At 61.0% G+C, this 16953-nt stretch overlaps 1 protein-coding gene across 10 annotated transcripts in view; it reads right to left on the bottom strand.

Moving 5' to 3' along the window:
• The window catches only part of KCNIP2 (potassium voltage-gated channel interacting protein 2), a 47030-nt gene that overhangs the window by 16998 nt on the left and 13079 nt on the right, over positions 1 to 16953 (bottom strand). For 2 of the 10 annotated variants that reach the window (XM_074875127.1, XM_074875132.1), the window contains exon 1: positions 8634 to 9682. The exons of 5 other annotated variants lie outside the window; for them this stretch is intronic. In XM_074875127.1, the coding sequence (XP_074731228.1) occupies positions 8634 to 8721 (88 nt within the window). In that variant the 5' untranslated portion in view covers positions 8722 to 9682. Of the gene's footprint in view, positions 1 to 2703; positions 3157 to 8633; positions 9683 to 16953 lie in introns of those variants that run through there. 3 more of the 10 variants (XM_074875130.1, XM_074875131.1, XM_074875137.1) reach the window with 3 other exon arrangements.

The raw sequence follows: 16953 nt of genomic DNA, 5'->3' as shown, positions 1-16953 counted from the left end.
GAGGAGCATCCCAGAGCACCAGTGGACCAGGCAAACTGCCTGTAACCTCCTCACCCTGTGAGTGCCCCCATGCCCAGGGCCAGGTAGGCTGCAGCACCCTTCAGATGGGTGTCTGCAGTCACGAGCAGGAGCTGGTCGGGGCTGGGGGGACCTTTCACACAACCATCACCCCTGGGAGTCCAGGGAGCACCTGGCCAAGTGGTCCTGACCTCCCGCCCACCATGCACAGAGTCCTCTGAGTGGATCTGGGCTCCTCCGAGCATGCCCCATGCACGCTGCTCAGCACCTTGCACAGCCCGTCATCCCCAGCTGGACAGCACCCCGTGTCCCCCCACCCTGCCCAAGGGCCACTAGGGGCCCTGGGGAGAGCCAGGAGGAGGGAGCACAGCAAGCACCCATCCTGCCGAGGTCTGGCTGCTCTGCAGGCTAGTGCTGAGTCTGACACCTCTATGTTCAGGGTGAGGTGATCACGGACCCTGAGGACACCTTGCTCTTGTAGAGGTGCTGGAAAACACCCTGGTGCCCACTCGCGTGCTCACACACAGTCCCAGCCCACAGCACCCCAGCACATATCAAAGTCACCACCGTGCAGCACACACCCTGCCAGCCCTGTCCCCTCCCCATGTCCCCTCCCCATGTCCCCAGCCACTGGGACCTTGCACAGAGCTGACAGGACACCCCGCTCCTTGCACCAGGAACCCCCTGCTTGCCCCTATGAGCAGCAGATGGACACCATGTCCCAGGACTCTCCCGTGGATGCGGCAGCCTCAGAGCATCCCTGGGGGCAGCTCTGGACACCCACCGCCTGCCCACTGTGTCCCCGGAGGAGCCAGCACCACCCGCGCCCATTACCTTCCAAGGACACGGGCTCGAAGAGGCCAAATTGCTCCAGCACCTTGACGAAGAGGACCAAGACCACCAGCACTGCGATCATCTCAAGGCCTTCCAGATTCATGGTGGGGGTGTCTCATGGCCCCACACCCCCCTCCCCCCTCCCCACCGCAGTCCTGGAGCCCCCTCACCCCAGCGCCACAGCCACCGGATGACACATCCCCAGGGACCCCCACCTCTGTCCCTGAGGGGGGATCAGCTGTCACTCCTCTACTCAGGGGCTCCCACCATCAGCTGTGGGCGAGCAAGGGGTCAGCGCAGGGCTGTGGCAGGTGGCCTGAGAAGCCACTGCCGAGAACCCAGGCGGAGCAGGGCCGTGCCTGTGAGTAAGAGCAGAGAGAGGCCAAGTGGAGGGAGGCGTGGGGGGGTGGTGAGGATGGGGGGGCCAGGAGGGGGAAGGAGGCATGCCCTCCCATTCCAATGACACCACCTCCATCGATTTGCTTAATGCAGTTGCTAAGGAAACGGGCCACAGATATTAAAAGGCACTCGGTTCCCGGGGGGGGGACACGGGGAGGGACAGGACGCTGGGCACTGGCTAAACATCCAGGATAGGGATGACTCAGACTTGTCCTCTGTGCCCCACACGAGTGCCTGCCCCATGGGGACCACCATGGTTGAGCACCCCAAGGCCTCTGCAACCCTCTCGGGGGAGAACCTGAGGCAACAGGTCCAGCTGCCCCATTTCCAAGCAGGCAGATGGATCTGGCAGTCTCACTGGGAGAGTCAAGGGGAGACAGGGAGCAGGACTGGGGGAATGGACCAGGAGCGGGGGCTGCGACACAGGATGCCTAAGGGGCTGCCAGACCCACAGGCAGCACAGAAACAGGCAGGAGAGGAGGAGACGCAGGGGCTGGGGACCCAGCAGGACCAAGGAACCCAGCCAAGGTCACACAGCAGCTGGAGGCAGAGGGTGAACCCAGGCATATGCATGCCTTGAGCATACATCCATGCACAGTCAACAGGACTATATTTACCTTCCACACTTTTTTTTAAAAGCATCCCAGCCCTTCCCTGGCTGCTCGATGACAGGCCACAGGGACCACCGGGGAGCCAGGCACCCAGTGATCCCTGCCCCATCACCAGGACTCAGCACCCCTTGGGGTGCACAACTTCCCCCAGGGATGCTGCTGGCACTGTCCGTCCCTGAGTGGACAAGTCCCATATGGGGCATGAAGCAAGGCCTGGGGTGGCAGACAGGGAGCAGGGCTGCCCCCATGCCACTGCTGTGCCCCACCCTGCCTTGTCCCCACCAGGAGCAAGGCCAGCTGCCCCAGGCACAGGTGGGGTGGCCATGCCCAGGCTATGGGGCAAATCCCCTGCCCCATAGGGTCCTCCTGCCTCCACAAAGGGCCCTGCAGATGGAACGGGTGCAGAAAGCCCCTTTTCCTCCCTGTTGTCTTTGTGCCAGGGGGGAAATATGTCACCAGGAAAAGAAACATCACCCCGGGACACCCACAGGTGGAAGGGGATGGTGGAGGTGCTCGCTGATGCTGGCAAGAGCTCCCAGCAGGGCTACCCCACACCAACACCCTCAGGCCCAGAAACCCCACTCAGACCCCCATTCCCAGCCCAGGAAGCTGCAGGTTTGTCCCCTGGCAGGGGACGGAGAGGGTTGGTGGCTCAGTCCCAGGCACGGCTGGGCTATCTAGCGGCTCCGTGCCACCAGGCTTGGCGTCTCCTGCCTGCCTGGAGCGTGCTCCCAAGGCTCTGACGCCAGCAGAAGATGCCAGCGATGCATCAGAGGCGGCTTGGGGAGAGAGATGAAAGTCCTCCCTGGGGAAACATCCCTCAGGCTGGAAGTTTTCAGACCTGACATTTCCTTTTCTTGGAAAGAGGTGAGTTTCCAGGCACTGAGCCTGGATTTCACCCAGCTGGCTCCCGGCTTTGCCCCTGCCCCAAGCCAGTCCCTTCAAGGATGGGGCAGCACAGGCCTGTTGCACTCTCGGAGGAAGTTTCCCACTGACACCAACTGCATTTTTAAAGCCATTTCTCTTGCTGAGCCCTGGTTGTAATCCATCCTCTCACTGAGCCTCCAGCTGCTCCCAGAGCCAATGCCTGTTCTGCACACCATGGGGCTATTTATGCAACGTAATTTTGGCCAGAAACAGCGATAGAGGAGCTCTTCCAGGCTGAGCTAGGACTTGTCCCAGCAAAGAGGGTTTGGAGCAGCTCCTCTTCCAAGCAAACCGGCTCAGCCCACGCGAGCGGACGGACCATCGTCGGTCCCTTGTGCGTCTCCGCTGGCATCATTGGATCCTGGGGCTGAAGAGAACAGTGGCAGGTCAGGCACCGAGCGATGGCTTCCCTGCCTGCCCTCATGCCTGTTCTGTGCCAGCCGGCCTCCCCAGCAGAGCAGCAATAAATCACACACTGGCCGCCATGTCAGGATTATTCATTTCCACGTTGAGGTCGTTAATAAAAGCCCTCCGCTGTTCATTGCTGGCATGACGCAGAATCCCACCAGGACCAGCACAGGCACCCGGTGCCGGTCTCACGTCCCAGTGCCACACACTGTGCCAGAGCCCAGCTCCCAGCATTCCCAAACTCACTAGGGTTGCTCACCCAGAGCACATCCCTTCCCAGTGAGGGCAGCTCCAGATGGGCTGGGGGGTGTTTTAGGGGATCACTCCCTCAGCTCACCCAGGTCCCCAAGGGATGCTCCTCCATCTGGAACTGCCCTGAGGATGGAGGAGACACATGGGACCACAGGTGGAGCTTCACCCATGGAGCCAGACCCGCAATCACCTGCAAAGGATGCTCAAAGGGCCATCCAAAATGTATGCACCCCACCAGAAGTGAGACATGACTTTGCCCCCCATCTCACCAAGGGGCATCGCTCCCAGGGGTGGTTCCTCACCCCTGAAGCCAGCCAGCATTTGGCCATGCTGTGGGAAGAACCATGAGGCTCTGGCTGAGCTGTGCAGTGAGAGGTCACATGGATGGATGGAGAAACGCATGCCCCGGGCAGGAGAAGTCCTGCACATCCCCAGACACACAGCACCAGTGCCACCCCTCCTGCCCTGTTCCTTGCCTTGGGGGTCTCACCCTGCAAAGCCCCTGGCACACGCATCCCACTGCAGCAGGACTTGGAGAGACCCTTCACCAGGGAAACTGGGACCCCCACCACATCCCAGAACTCCCCAACACACCAGCTGAGGACCAAAGATGTAGGTCATGCCCAGAGGGGCCGAAAACCCCAAAATGCAAGGTGAGGCCACAGCATTAGCACCAGGCACCCTCCACAGAGTGGGAGGCACTGGGGAGCCTGTCTGCATCCCCATCCCACAGTGAGGGGCAGTGGTACCTAGATGCCGGCATCACAGTGGAGCCAGATGCCCCCGGGGCAGCCCTGGGCACCACTGCGGCTCGGCCGTGACTGCTACTGGCTGTTCGCACACACACTGGAGCAGGACTAGGGCCAGTAGGAACAAATAAAGTGACTGAGGAGGAGACTGAGGTGCCCCAGAGAGGCAGAGAGTGGGGCCCCCAATCCCCCTCTCCCATACCAAGAGCCCAGCTCGCCTCACCGCCTGGCTTGTGGAAGAGGACAGGACAGACCAGTGTCACCTTGTCCCCCCATGTCCCCAACCCCGTACCTTCGATGCCGCTGATGATTTTGAAGCAGCGGGTGGTGAACCAATAGGAGATGAGGAGGAGGATGGCAATCAGGGAGGCATAGAGCAGGCTGTCGTTGTGCAGGGATGTCCTCTCCATGGCTCCATCCCCTGTGCCCGCTCACGCCCCCCACCCAGCCCCGCCGCACTATCTGGGGCAGCCCTGTCCCGGCAGTCCCCCCGCCAGAGGAGCCGGCCACCGCGGGCAGGGAGGCGGGGGGCTGCGCGGGCAAGCAAGCAGGTAATTGGGAGCGTTGTGTGAGAGCCAGGCTCCCAAACCAATTACCTTAATTGTGCTCAGGCAGCACATGGCAAACAGTTAAAAATAACCCTCCTGGCCCGGGGGGAGAGTGGCACTATCAGCCAGGAGAAGGAAGCAGGGGGCAGCAAACAGATGGGGCTCGCTACACATGTGGCTGTCTCCATGCCACAGGGTCAGCAAGGCATTGCCACAGCCCAGTGGCTGCTCTGAGTTCCCTGATGACCCCAGGATCCTCAGGGCTCAGCGCCTCGCTGCCACCCCACAGGAGGAGCTGGGAGTCCTGGAAATGGGTTCCCCAGGGAACAATGCTGCAGCCCAGCATCAGCGAACACCAGGATCTCCGCTGAGATGCCTGTGCCCGTTCTTGCTCTAGACACTGGGCCTTGAAGGAGGGTGGGTCTGCAGCCCGGAGAGCTGGGTCTGGCAGAGAGGTGCTGCCATCTTGTCCCCTGTGCCCCAGCGCAGCACCGCCCCAGGGATGCCTGGGATCAGCATCTCCTTTTCTCAGCTTGGAGTCAGAGCCAACCATCCCGGTTCCTGCTCTGCGATGCCCGGTGCACTTGGGCAGTGCCACTGTGGGATTGGGCACACTCACTCACAGACCCCAAACCCCATGGGATGAGCAGCACCCACGCCTGAGACACCTCTGGTCCCTGGACCACGCTCGGCCCCATTGGCTGCCCCATGGGACATGTGGTTGGGGAAGAGGCTAGACCCAAGTGTTTCACCCCAACACCTCTTTGCATACAAGATGTCTCATCTTCGCCCTCCGCAGCTACAGCCAGGGGATGTGGCCACCCAGGTTTGGGGTGAGGAGCCTTTCAGGGCACAGAACCCAGGCATCCAGATTTGTCCCCACTTTCCTTTCTATGTCCAAGACTGAGCATCCACAGGGGACACAGAACAGGGTGGGAAAGTGGGCTCAGCACTGGGGAGGACAGCAGACCCTGTAACACTGCCCCAGGCACATCTGTGCCAGGACGGGCAGCCCAGGCTGTCACCGAGTCCACGCCGCCTGTCCCACTTTGGGCTGTGACAATAACAGCCATGAAGTGTCCCCTGCCCAGCCACCCCCGCCCTGGCTCTGTGGCACTGCTGTCAACACAGCCCTGCCACCCAGCTAAAATTAACCAACCCGCCAGCCACACACCATGTATAAATAGAAGTGCCCCAGAGCAGAGTTTCTTGCCCGGAAAGCAGCTCCATGCACACAGCATGCCACGGGCACGCACAGGACAACACCCAGAGCTGCTGGGTAGTCAGGTGGCTGGTCCCTGTCCCCATCCTCCCAGCACTGCCAGCAGCTGGGCACAGGGGACTGTTCCCTGCTGCAGGACAGGAGCAGATGGGCAGGGACAGGGCAGTCACCCATCATCAAGGGACCTGTTTCTTTGGGAGAGGACCATGCACCTTGACCACAGCCAGGCTCTGCCCTGCCTGGGAGCCACCCCTGTGGCTGCCCCTAGGGTGCTCCTAGCCTGGTGCCACAGGGTACTAGGGTGCTACCCCCCCAAAATGTGCCATGGGACCAGCTGGGTCACAGCAGAGGTGATGGTCCCTGGACACAGCTGGGCAGCAGCTGCCCAGGTCCTTCAGGTGCTGCTGACCCTCCAGGGGGGCCAGACTGATGGATAGGGAGCCTCTCCGTTTTTTTTGGTTCTCGGGGCCATCATCCATTAGGGAGAGTTAAATTTAGGTTACAGCTGATCCCTTATTACCTCGCTGCTAATCAGAGCACGAGCAGATTATTAATAAGCACATTAAAATATTGGCGAAACGCTATTTTTGGGAGGTGAAGTCACAGTTTTAATCTGGTTAATTGATTGAGTCATTTCTCTTTCCCCCCATCGGCGACCTGTCCTTGGCTAGCTCCCCAGGGCACCCAGCCAGGAGGGCACCCCACCCCAGGTGAGCTCTGTGGGACCTCCTTTGTCTCTGTAGGGAGGGCAGAGGGGCTTGTTGCCCCTTTTGGGGGCAAGGGGCGGGGGGGGGGGGGGGCAGCATCCAGGTGACCCATGTGCCACATGGACTGGAACAGCGGCTGGGGAGGAGGGGATGCTGCAGAGGGGAGAAGGCTGTGCAAGCCCCCCATCCTGCTCCCAGCCCCAAGCTCTGAGCCTTAGGGGGTCACAGACCTTCCCAGCTCTGGGTTTCACCCCACTTTGGCTTCTCCCACAGCTTGGGAGGACACTGAGAAGAGAGTGAGCAGCGGTAGCTGGCGCCCCACTGCCAGCCCTGTCCTCCGCATCCATCCCAGTTCCACACAGCACAGCCACCCTGCACACTCCAGCAGGGCTGTGGGGACAGGACGGGACCAAACCCTTGGGGCCACTCGGCACTGCACATAGCCAGCCCAGAGACCCAGTCCCCACAGGACACCCACTACAGATGCAGTCCCATAGTCCCCAGCTGGAAAGCCCAGGACACTGGGCCAAGGACCTATAGGACATCCTTGCAAGTGGTGAGGACGGGAGCACCCCAGGGTCCCCTTCCCAATCCATCACCTGCAGCTCTGTCCCTCGCACCCAGGGCTGGACTCAGCTGACTCATCCTCTGCCCCCTCCGCTCTGGGCTGGTTGGCTGGTGCCCGATGGAGCCAACTAGCAGGAATGGATCCGGAGCTGCCTGCGGGCACACCCAGCCTCCGGAGCCTGGCATGCTGCTTAGCCAGGCCCACACTTACCCTGGCATGTCTTCCCTTATTGCCATGTTGTAGGCTGGCATGGAGCCCTGGAGGGCCCACGGGGCTGCGAAGTGATGGGAAATGCCCACAGGGAGGGTTTCCTGGGGCCATTGCAGGACTCGGATCCCCACGGGCAGGGAGGTGGCACAGCAGCTGGGCATGGCTCACAGGGTGGATACTGCTCCCATGTCCCAGTCCCCAGTGCTTCGCCAAGAGCATGCCCAGGATGCCCCCACTATCCCCTAGCCCCAGGAACGGGCGCAGGCAGGGGAGACCCAGCTCCCCCAGGTGAGGAAGGAGGGTTTTTCCAGGCAGGCTGGGTCCCAGCGAAGGCGGTGCAAGTCCCAGCCCCGCTCCAAGGCGTGACGCTGCCATGTTGGCCCAACAAGGCCTTCCCTGTGCTCCTGGCACAGCGTGTCCCTCCCCAACACTGTTGTGGCCCAGAGGGGCAGCCCCGGGGTCCCCAGCAGGGCCAGACCATGGGGAGAACAACCTGCCACCAGCACAGGGGCAAGGGGATGGGGGCAGGAGCTGGGCATCCAGGGTCCCAGAGAAAACAGGCACATGACAACCTCCTCAAGATGTGCCCATTGGGATTGGGAGGTGGCTCTGGGCTCGCACCCAGGAGAGGGGATCCTGGCCAGCTGGCTGGGCTGTGCAGGGGCTGGCAGGGGGACGTGAGTCCCACCACGGCTGTGACAGAAAACTGGGAGCACACAACACAGCTCTGTCCCCAGGACCAGGTGGCATCCCAGGATATGCAGGCATCAGGGTGTGTCCCTGCCCCAGCTCACGGGCACAGCTTCTCCGGCCAGATGGATGGAGGGCACAGCCCTGGCCCCAGAGGAGGTGGGTGTCTGGCACAGCAGGGGAGGGTCGGACCAGCTGCAATTTATTTGCACAGCAGGTTTTTCACGCTCTGCTCTGCACCAGTCCCCTCCCCAAATAAAACATTCCCATCACCCCAGGTCCACGGGAGACCTTCAGGGGCTCTCATTGCCTCCTGTAAGCACCTTCAGCTTTGCCCCACATGGAGCCCAGTGCAACTCCTCTGCCTGAGGCTGAATCGCTCAGCACCTGAACAGCATTCCCCCCCCTCCCCAAAGAACCACACAGAGCCCACCAGACAGAGAACCCCTCCCACAGAACAGACCCCCGTGCCGCCCAGGGGAGCACCTACCTTGGGAGAGGGTCCCGGTGACAAACTGGTAGAAGAAGCGGATCACCCGGCCCAGCTGCCTCTTGCAGCGCTGCTGGCAGTGGCTCATGGCTCCAGCTCACAGCGCTGGGGAGGGACCCAGTCGCACCCCCTCCCGGCCAGCAAACAGCCCCCCAGCTCCTCCGAGCAGCAGGCAGTGCCCGGGGGAAGACAGAGCCTTCCTTGCCCGGAGCGAGCCTGCGGGCATCAGCAGCAGGTCCAGCCCGGCAGTGAGGGCACAGGCAGCGCGGCAGCTGCCAGGCCCCGCTCGCAGGCAGCAGGCAGCCAGCTGGGAAGTTTTGTGCTGGGATGCTCCTGTGCAGGCTGGCTGCAATCCAGAGGGGCCGGGGGGCCGGCGGTGATGCCCCTCCCAGGGCTTAGGCTCACAAAAGCTGACCACAAGCTCGGAGAGGGAGCAGGATGCCCGGGTGAGCCCCCCCTGTGCCGTGCCAGCCCGCTGGCCCCCTCCGTACAGCAAAGTTGCAGGGAGCGGTGGGGAGTAGCGGCAGGGGAATGCTCGGGGTTGGAGAGCCCAGCGGTGCCAGCTAGCTCTCTGGGAGAGGCAGATGGATGCCTCCCTGGCTGGCAGAGTCCCGGGTTGCCCCGGCTCCTGGTCCGCCCCTTGCCACCAGCTCGACCCGGCACTTCACGCCCCGGCTGGCCGGGAACCAGAGGCAGGTTGGTATGGCAACCCGCAGACTCCACAGGTCCCGCTGACCAATGAGGCACTGCTGCATCCCAGGGCCGCCTCTCTCCAAGAGCAGGGAAGGATGCTTCTTCCGGATGGGAGCCGGCACCGAGAGCATCCTGCATCCTTGGGCATCAGCCCTTCGCTCTCACTGTCAAGCACTGTGAGCATCCTGCATCCCTGGGCATCAATCATCCACTCTGGCCAGCCAGTGCTGCGAGTGTCCTGCATCCCGGTGGCAACAGCGCTCCAGCACTTCGAGCATCCTGCATTCCTGGGCATCAGCCCTCTGGCACTGCGAGCATCCTGAATCCCCAGGCATCAGCTCTCCGGCACTTCGAGCATCCTGCATTCCTGGGCACCAGCCCTCCGGCACTGCGAGCATCCTGAATCCCCAGGCATCAGCTCTCAGGCACTGCGTGTCCTGCATCCCCGGGCATCCTCTCCCGCTGGCTCCACACAGGGGAGGAGCAAGGATCGGTGCAAGGATGGGAGGAAGAGGAGTCAGACTCTCAGACCACTCTGGCTGAGAGCTGCTCGCTCCAAAGCTCAGCCTGGCAGCAAGTTGCTAGCTTGCACAGTATGTCAGAGCCAGAAGAGAGTCTGGCGCGTGGCAGTGGTGGGATTTCCCTGCTTCCCAAGCCAGCCTCAGATGCTCTGTGAACATGCAAAACGACATCCTTCCCCAAGTCCCATTTCCCCAGCCACAGTTCCCTCTCCACATTGCATCCACACCCCACATGAGCAGGATCTCTCGTTCTGCATCCATCCTGGCTCTATTATCTCATAAGCTTCATCTCTTATTAATGGGGGAGGAAGCAAACAAAAAGGGACCTGATGGAAATTATAGCTTCTGCTCCTTCGGGGATGGAAAAGGGGGTGCAGGTGTTATCCAGCCAAGAACAGTCAGTCTGTTCAGTCCCTACCAATGACTCAACAAGAAGCCCAAGGGACAGGGCAGGAGCCCCCGAGAGGCTGGTATGGGGTAACCTCACCCCCTGCTCCCCAGAAGAAGGGTCATCCCCTCCAAACCAAGCCCTCCCTGTGTGTTATGCCGGCTATGTCCCTGCAAAGGGGAGCATCCCCCCAACAGAGAGCTGCCACACCATGGTGGACAGTGCCTCGAGGTGGGGGGGCAGGCACCAGGGGATGCTGCACTGGTCGCTGCAGGGCTGAACCAGGTTTGGGGAGACCCTACAGCAAGGCACAACACGCAGCACAGCGAGGGCCTGCAACCCTACAATAATAGACCCACAAAGCTCCAGGTCAGGGAAGGGCTGCAAAGGACATCGACCCCACAGGGGAAAGGGGACAGCCCAGGCCAGCTGAGGCAGAGTGGGCAGCTCAGTGCACACAGAGGCACAGATGTTGGGTCAGTCTGTGAATGCAACACCCTGACTGAACCTACCTCCTGCGGACAACTGGCAACAGCCAAAAGCTCAGAAATTTGGGTCACCAGCAGTGCCCAGTGCCCTCCTGCCACCCTCCGGGGACAGGAAGGGGTTTAGGACCCTTGTCCTTATGTACAGTACCCAGGAGCCCCACTCCCAGCAAAAACCCACAATGCAAACACACTGGGACAGTTTCTTGCAATGATCAGATCCCATGAGCTGTGTGATACACAGCCAAATCTTGCAAATGCAGAGCTCCCCCCACGCTGGGAGAGAGGGCTAGCTCCACAGTATCACTGCGGGGACCAGCCAGCACAACTCAGCCCAAGGTGGCCGCAGCACCCCAAAAGCCCGTGGGATGCAGGAAAGGTGGCAGAACAGCCACAGGAGGGTGCCAGAGCCCATAGGACGTGACAGCGAACAAAGTTTTCAGATCCATCCCAAATCCACCATCCAGCTCTTTGGGAGCCAGAGACCACCTGACCGGTAAAGTTGCTCCATCCCAGTGTGTCCCGGGTGGGCGGGAGGTGCAAGTGCCATCCTGTGCACCTTGGTCGCGATGGCCATGCGGGACAGGGGAGCTCATGTTTTTTCTCAAGTGCAGACCACCCCACACTAGACTGCAGGCACACAGCAGGAGAGAAAAGCCCAGCACCAATGTCACCCACCCCACTTCCAGGCTTGGCTGCCCACCAGCATCCCAGGGTGCTACAACCAGTCCAGAACTGGAGAGTGATTTCCAAAGGAGCATCACCCCTCTGGGCTGGCCCTTGGCTCTCCAGAAAAGGCCCTCATGCACTGACACCGAGACAGAAGCTCATGGGGAAAAAACCGGGCTGAGCCAAGGGGACTGTCCTTCCCCGCTGCACCCAGCAACCCACAGCGGGTATTTCGCAAGGACAATGCATCGCACAGAGACATGAGCCAGCTTGCTGCCATCCCAGGGCTCCCTCTGAGCACACGGTCCCCAGGCTGGCACCAGGGACCACGTGTCTTGCCCTTGCAGAAGGGCAGCAAAGCCACTCGGTCACTGACCCACCTCCTCCCTGGCAAGACAAGGAGAAATCCAGCAGAAATGAAAAGCAAGCCACAAAGCAGGGCTGTTGAACCCACCTTTACACACCTTTCTTGCTGAAGATGTCACCTGGATCACAGCCACCACGGGTCCCACTGCAGGATGCACCCCACCAGCCTCCCACCCCACCACCCAACCTGTGGTTCTCCCTTTCCCCGAGGAGGCCGGTGGTCCCCCAACCCCTGCCCCAGCCCCAGGGGAACTCCAGTGCCCACAGTGCCTTGCAGGGCAAAGGATGTAGTCTCCCAAAGGGATATTTTGAGCCAGCCTGTGTCCCCAGAGCATCTGCTGGGCCCTGAAGGGGGACATGGCATTGCTAGAGCCATAGCAATGGGAAGGAGGAAGACCACGGCTCCAGGCTCTGTTTACAGCTCTGCTCCCGCCACATTTTCTGGCTCTGGCAGGGGGAGCAGATGCCCCACACCTCCCAGTGCCAAGCCTGCACTGGCAACTGGCCCAGCTCCCCGCTGCGGGGTATAAATGGCAAATTCAGGGAGACTGGAGAGCAACGTTGTCCCCCTCTTCCCTGGTCCCCAATCCCTGCTGCCTGCCTGTGGGCTGTGCCAGGACACCTCCACCTGGGATGCACAGGAGTCCAGGGTGGTCAGTACAGCCCACGCGACGCCTCTGCGGTGTCACGGCCCGTGTGGTGCCACGGTCTGACCCACGGTCTGCGCGGTGCCACGGTGCCGTTGCTGCTGCCTGACGCTGAGAGGAGCCCCCGTACAGCGCAGCGGCAGGGCCACGGGGAGGTGAACCAGGGACACGGTTCATTCAGACGGCGGTGGCGGCTGGTGGCACACGGGGGACAGGAGGGGACACGTGCGGTTGTGTCGGAGTGCGCAGGCAAGTGTGGTCACCTGGGCAAGGCTTTGCATGCGTGGGCAAGGATGCACGGGAACCGTCAAGGCCACCCGTGCACGGACACACGGCCGCCACGGTCTGCTGGCAGTCCCTCGCAGGCTGAAGGGACAGTTACAGCACTGCTGGGGAGGGGGACACCACACAGCTGTCAACACTAGAGCCATTGCTTCCTTCCCTGCCCAGGTCCTCTCCTGAGATGGCTTCTTGGCAGACACATCCTTCCTAAGCCACCGTCATCTGGGCTGGTACCTGCTGTGGGAGCACTGGGGATGGGGAGCGGCCGCGGGGAATTCACGCTGGTTCCTGGTCATGAAATACTCATTAGCGCAGCCGCGAAGAGAAGGGGAAAAATAAAACAGAAACAAACACAGACATCCCCAAGGGGCTGGTGCCTGGGGGCCATTCCTGCCTGTGCCAGCCCTGAATGGTGCCCAGGCTTCAACGTGTTTCAGCCCGGGGCCACACACCGCAGGGACAGGACCAGAGCAGAGCTCCAGCCCAGGGCCACCCCGACCAGGGCATCTGGGGGCTCTTCAGAGTCATCCTGGGGCTGGCAGAGGGCAGACCCCTGTGACAGCATCTGCCAGTTTCTCCCTCAAGGAGGAAGAGCAATCAGGATGGGAAGGAGGCACATTTCCATTAACGAGGAAGGGCAATCAGGGTAGAAGGACACAGGGCACCTTGTAGCCCTGTGCCAAGCCTCAAGCCACCACTTGGGTCCACTGGGACTGGGCAGATGCTCTGTTCTCTCTGTATCTAAATCCAGCAGTCACCTTTTTGGGGGGATGGAGGGCACACACATCCCAGCAATGCCGGATCCACAGCTGCTTGAGGGGGACGGGAGAGCTCCCGGCTGGAGGGAAGGCTCAGCAAGACTCATCCCAGAGCCAGGGCACACCACGGGACGAGGAATGGGACATCCCGACAGCAGGGACTGCGGGAACCATGTGAGTCCCTGGTCCCAGACACATCATGTCGGGCGGGTGGCTCTGTGGGAGCCAAACACGGCTGTCATCTGCAGAGGAAGGCTCAACACAGACAGCCCTGCATGCGGTCCTGCTGCTGCTCCCGCCTCCTCCCAGCCCTGGGGACCCACAGCCTCCAGGACTTGGGGAGGTACTAAAAATGTGATGCCAGAGAAAATAAATAAGGCAGCTAATGAGGTAATTTGCATAGCTATTAGCAGGCAGGATTTGCAGCAGCTCTGACATGGGATGTGCTGTCACTGAGAAGTGCAGCCCGAGGGTTCTGCTGGTGCCTGCAGAGGGAAACACACCATGACCGTGCTGCAGGAGGCCACTGCAGGTGCCTGCCACCCCACCTTGCCTGCCTCCCTGGGCAGGGAAGCAATGGGGACAGGACCAAACAGGGCAAGGAAGTGGGAGAAAGGCTCTGAGTGGGGCAGTCAGCCTGGGAGGAGTGGTGTGCTCTAACCATGAGGCCACGCTACCTTCAGCCACGCACCCTGAGGCTTGGTCCTGTACAGAGCACAGGGCAGCACACGGCTCGTACCTTGCCAAGACACACAGAGACCATCCATGAAAGGGTGAGCTTGCAAAGGCCAAGGGAGAGCTGCCAGCAGCTCAGGCTGCCTCGCGGGGCAACCCCGCCGTGGCACAGCCAGCTGGCTCCATGCGCCTCCCCATCCAGAGTCTACTACAGCTCCCTGCATCCCTTATCTCCTCTTGCTCCTTTATGAACCTGGCCCAAAACACATCTCAGAACAAGCCCAAACCCTTTCCTACCTCACCCTGGCTGCCAGCAAACCCAGCTTGCTCTAACTCCCAGCAGAAGGTGCAATTTTGGGGTGTAGGGTTGTGCACAAAGCCCAACGGCAGCACCAGCTCTGCATTGTTGCTGCTCCCATCCTTAGATGCTCCGTTCAGGACCTGCTGCGTCATGCCAGGCAGAAGGGCACTGGCCATTCTGATACCCCCAGGGATGCAGGGGCAACACACCTGCTACCTGTGATGCTGCTGGATCCCCAACCGGCTCTGCTGGGATAAATGTCCCGTAAACCGGCCGTGTGATGGAGAGGGGTGGCATGCAGGGCCACCCTCCCTCTGGGCTGCCAGGGCTTGTCTGACTTTGATCACAGACCTGCGGTGACAGCTCGGCTCGTTCCCAGCTGATGGATTTTGTTAAAAAATGCATGTGGCGTGATCCGTCTGCTTGGGAAGGCTCTGCCAGGGAAGGAGCCTGGCCCAATGCTATGCACCGGTCCTGCAGTGCCAACCTGCCAGCAGCCAGCACACAGCACACAGAGGGTGATGGGGCAGCAGCCTGGCTCTGGTGGCATTGGGCTGGGGACCGGGACATGCCCCAGTTGGCATTTAGCTCCAAAGGCCCCTCTGCAATGCAGGGAAAGGAGGGGGGCACCCCCATGGTATCACAGCAGAGACAAGCAGAAGGACTCAATGGATGGGTGATCAGACGGACAGACAGACAGACACAAGCTCCACCAGCAGCTTGGGTGGTGAGTGCAGGGCAAAGACCAGGTCAGAGTGTCCCCAGGAACCACCCTGGTGCGTCCATCACCTCCATCACTCCCCACGATGGCCTCCAGTCCTCCAGGTTACGCCGAGGTCCTAACTCCTCCCAAGCTGCATTTTTAAAGTCAGTTCTGCTAAATATTTCAGGGATTTACACAGAAAAGCTCTCTGTGCTCCACAGCACGTCGGCCCCATTGGCATCATACAGGCAGTCGCAGACATCCCCCCCCCCCGCCCCCCCCCCCCCCCACCCCCGCCTGCTGGGGCATGAATAATTCATCGCCCCCACCACGGGGTAGCAGCGGCGGGGAGGAGAGGACAAGGCAGGGGGGGGACGGACTCCATCTCCTCCCACCCAGGCTCCTGGGGTGCACCCTGAGACCCTCCCTGCCCGGCAAAGGAAGGGAAAAGACCAGCACCAATATCTGCAGGGAAACCGAGGCACAAGGAAGGAAAAGAGCCAGGACCTGAGTCCAGTCCTGATTATAGGACTGACATGTCTAGACAGCAGCAGTAAGTAAGGACACCACAGCCTGCCTGGAGCATCTGGGGCCATTTCTGAGCTTGTTGGGTCTGCAAAGCACAGCAATGCCGGGGGCACCCAGGATATATGGGGCAGTGGGGCAGCACAGCCCCTGGGACCTCCAAAGAGCACAGCCTTTGCAAGTGGGGGACATCGCCGTCTGGGGGTGCACAGCTCACACTGAGGCACAACACAGCTACAGCATCTCCTTATCCTGAACCAGTACCCTTTTGCCCCTTGGATGCCCACCCTGCTCCATGATCATGGCACCCCATGGGGATCAGCTGGGGTTTCCATCCCCAGCACAGCAGCCTGTGTCCCCAGTCCTGTCCCAGCTCTCACTCCAAGCCTCAGCAGGGTCTCATGAACTGCAAAACTGGGAGAAATCTCATCCTGGTCACAGGTGATGCCAGCCCTGCTCCCAAATCTGCTCCAGGGGAGGGCATGGCCCTCAGCATCACTCCAGCCTCACCACGCTCACTGCCCCATGTCAAGCCACGGTGATGGTGACAAATGAACAAGCCCATACAATCGTGCACAGGTTGGGCTCCAATAAATGGGAGATGGCACTAGGCTCACTTCCTTGCAGTCAGTGCTCTCTCAGCCACCAACAGCTCCATCTCCCCACGGTGACAGGAGAAAGCGCAGTGGGGATGGGCTGGGATGCAACCTCGGCTCCCACGTGTACAGGCAGCATGGGGCTGCCTGTGGGCCAGGCAGCGGGGCACCCTTGATCACCCGGCCAGATGCTGCCAGGCTGAGCAGCACAGACTATTAGCACCACAGCTTATCCGGGGGTTCTGGCACACACCGGTTGCACAGCTGGGAGAGGGAGATAAGGCACCCAAGGGATTCCAGGGAGGGGAAACATACTTCAAATGGCAGGAATCTCCCCCAAAATTGACTTGGCTTGAAGGCACAGAGAGTGTTTGCTGCTAGTAATAACTCCAGTGCTGTGACAAGGTGCCTGTCCCCCGCTCCCCAGCTCAGACCCTCCTCGCACAGGAAGATGCAGCAACAAGGCAGGGAGGGAGAGCAAAGTGGTGTTGGAGATGGGGCTGAGGTCCTGACCCATGGCTCTTCACCTGTCCGCATGCTGACAGCCCTCAGCACTGGCCTGAAATCCCCGGTTGGGTGACAACCTGGTTGGAGGGACCTGAGGGGCTTAGGGCAGGAGAGACACACAAGGTCAGCACTGCCTCTCCGACAGCCCACAGCCCACCTGCACCTTTCTCCAGCCTCAACCCAAGACACTGCACAGCCCCATGG

Source organism: Strix uralensis, chromosome 7 (genome assembly GCF_047716275.1).
Source record: "Strix uralensis isolate ZFMK-TIS-50842 chromosome 7, bStrUra1, whole genome shotgun sequence".
Lineage (NCBI taxonomy): Eukaryota > Metazoa > Chordata > Aves > Strigiformes > Strigidae > Strix > Strix uralensis.
The sequence above is the reverse complement of the archived record's forward strand: the minus strand, read 5'-3'. Positions and strand labels throughout refer to the sequence as shown.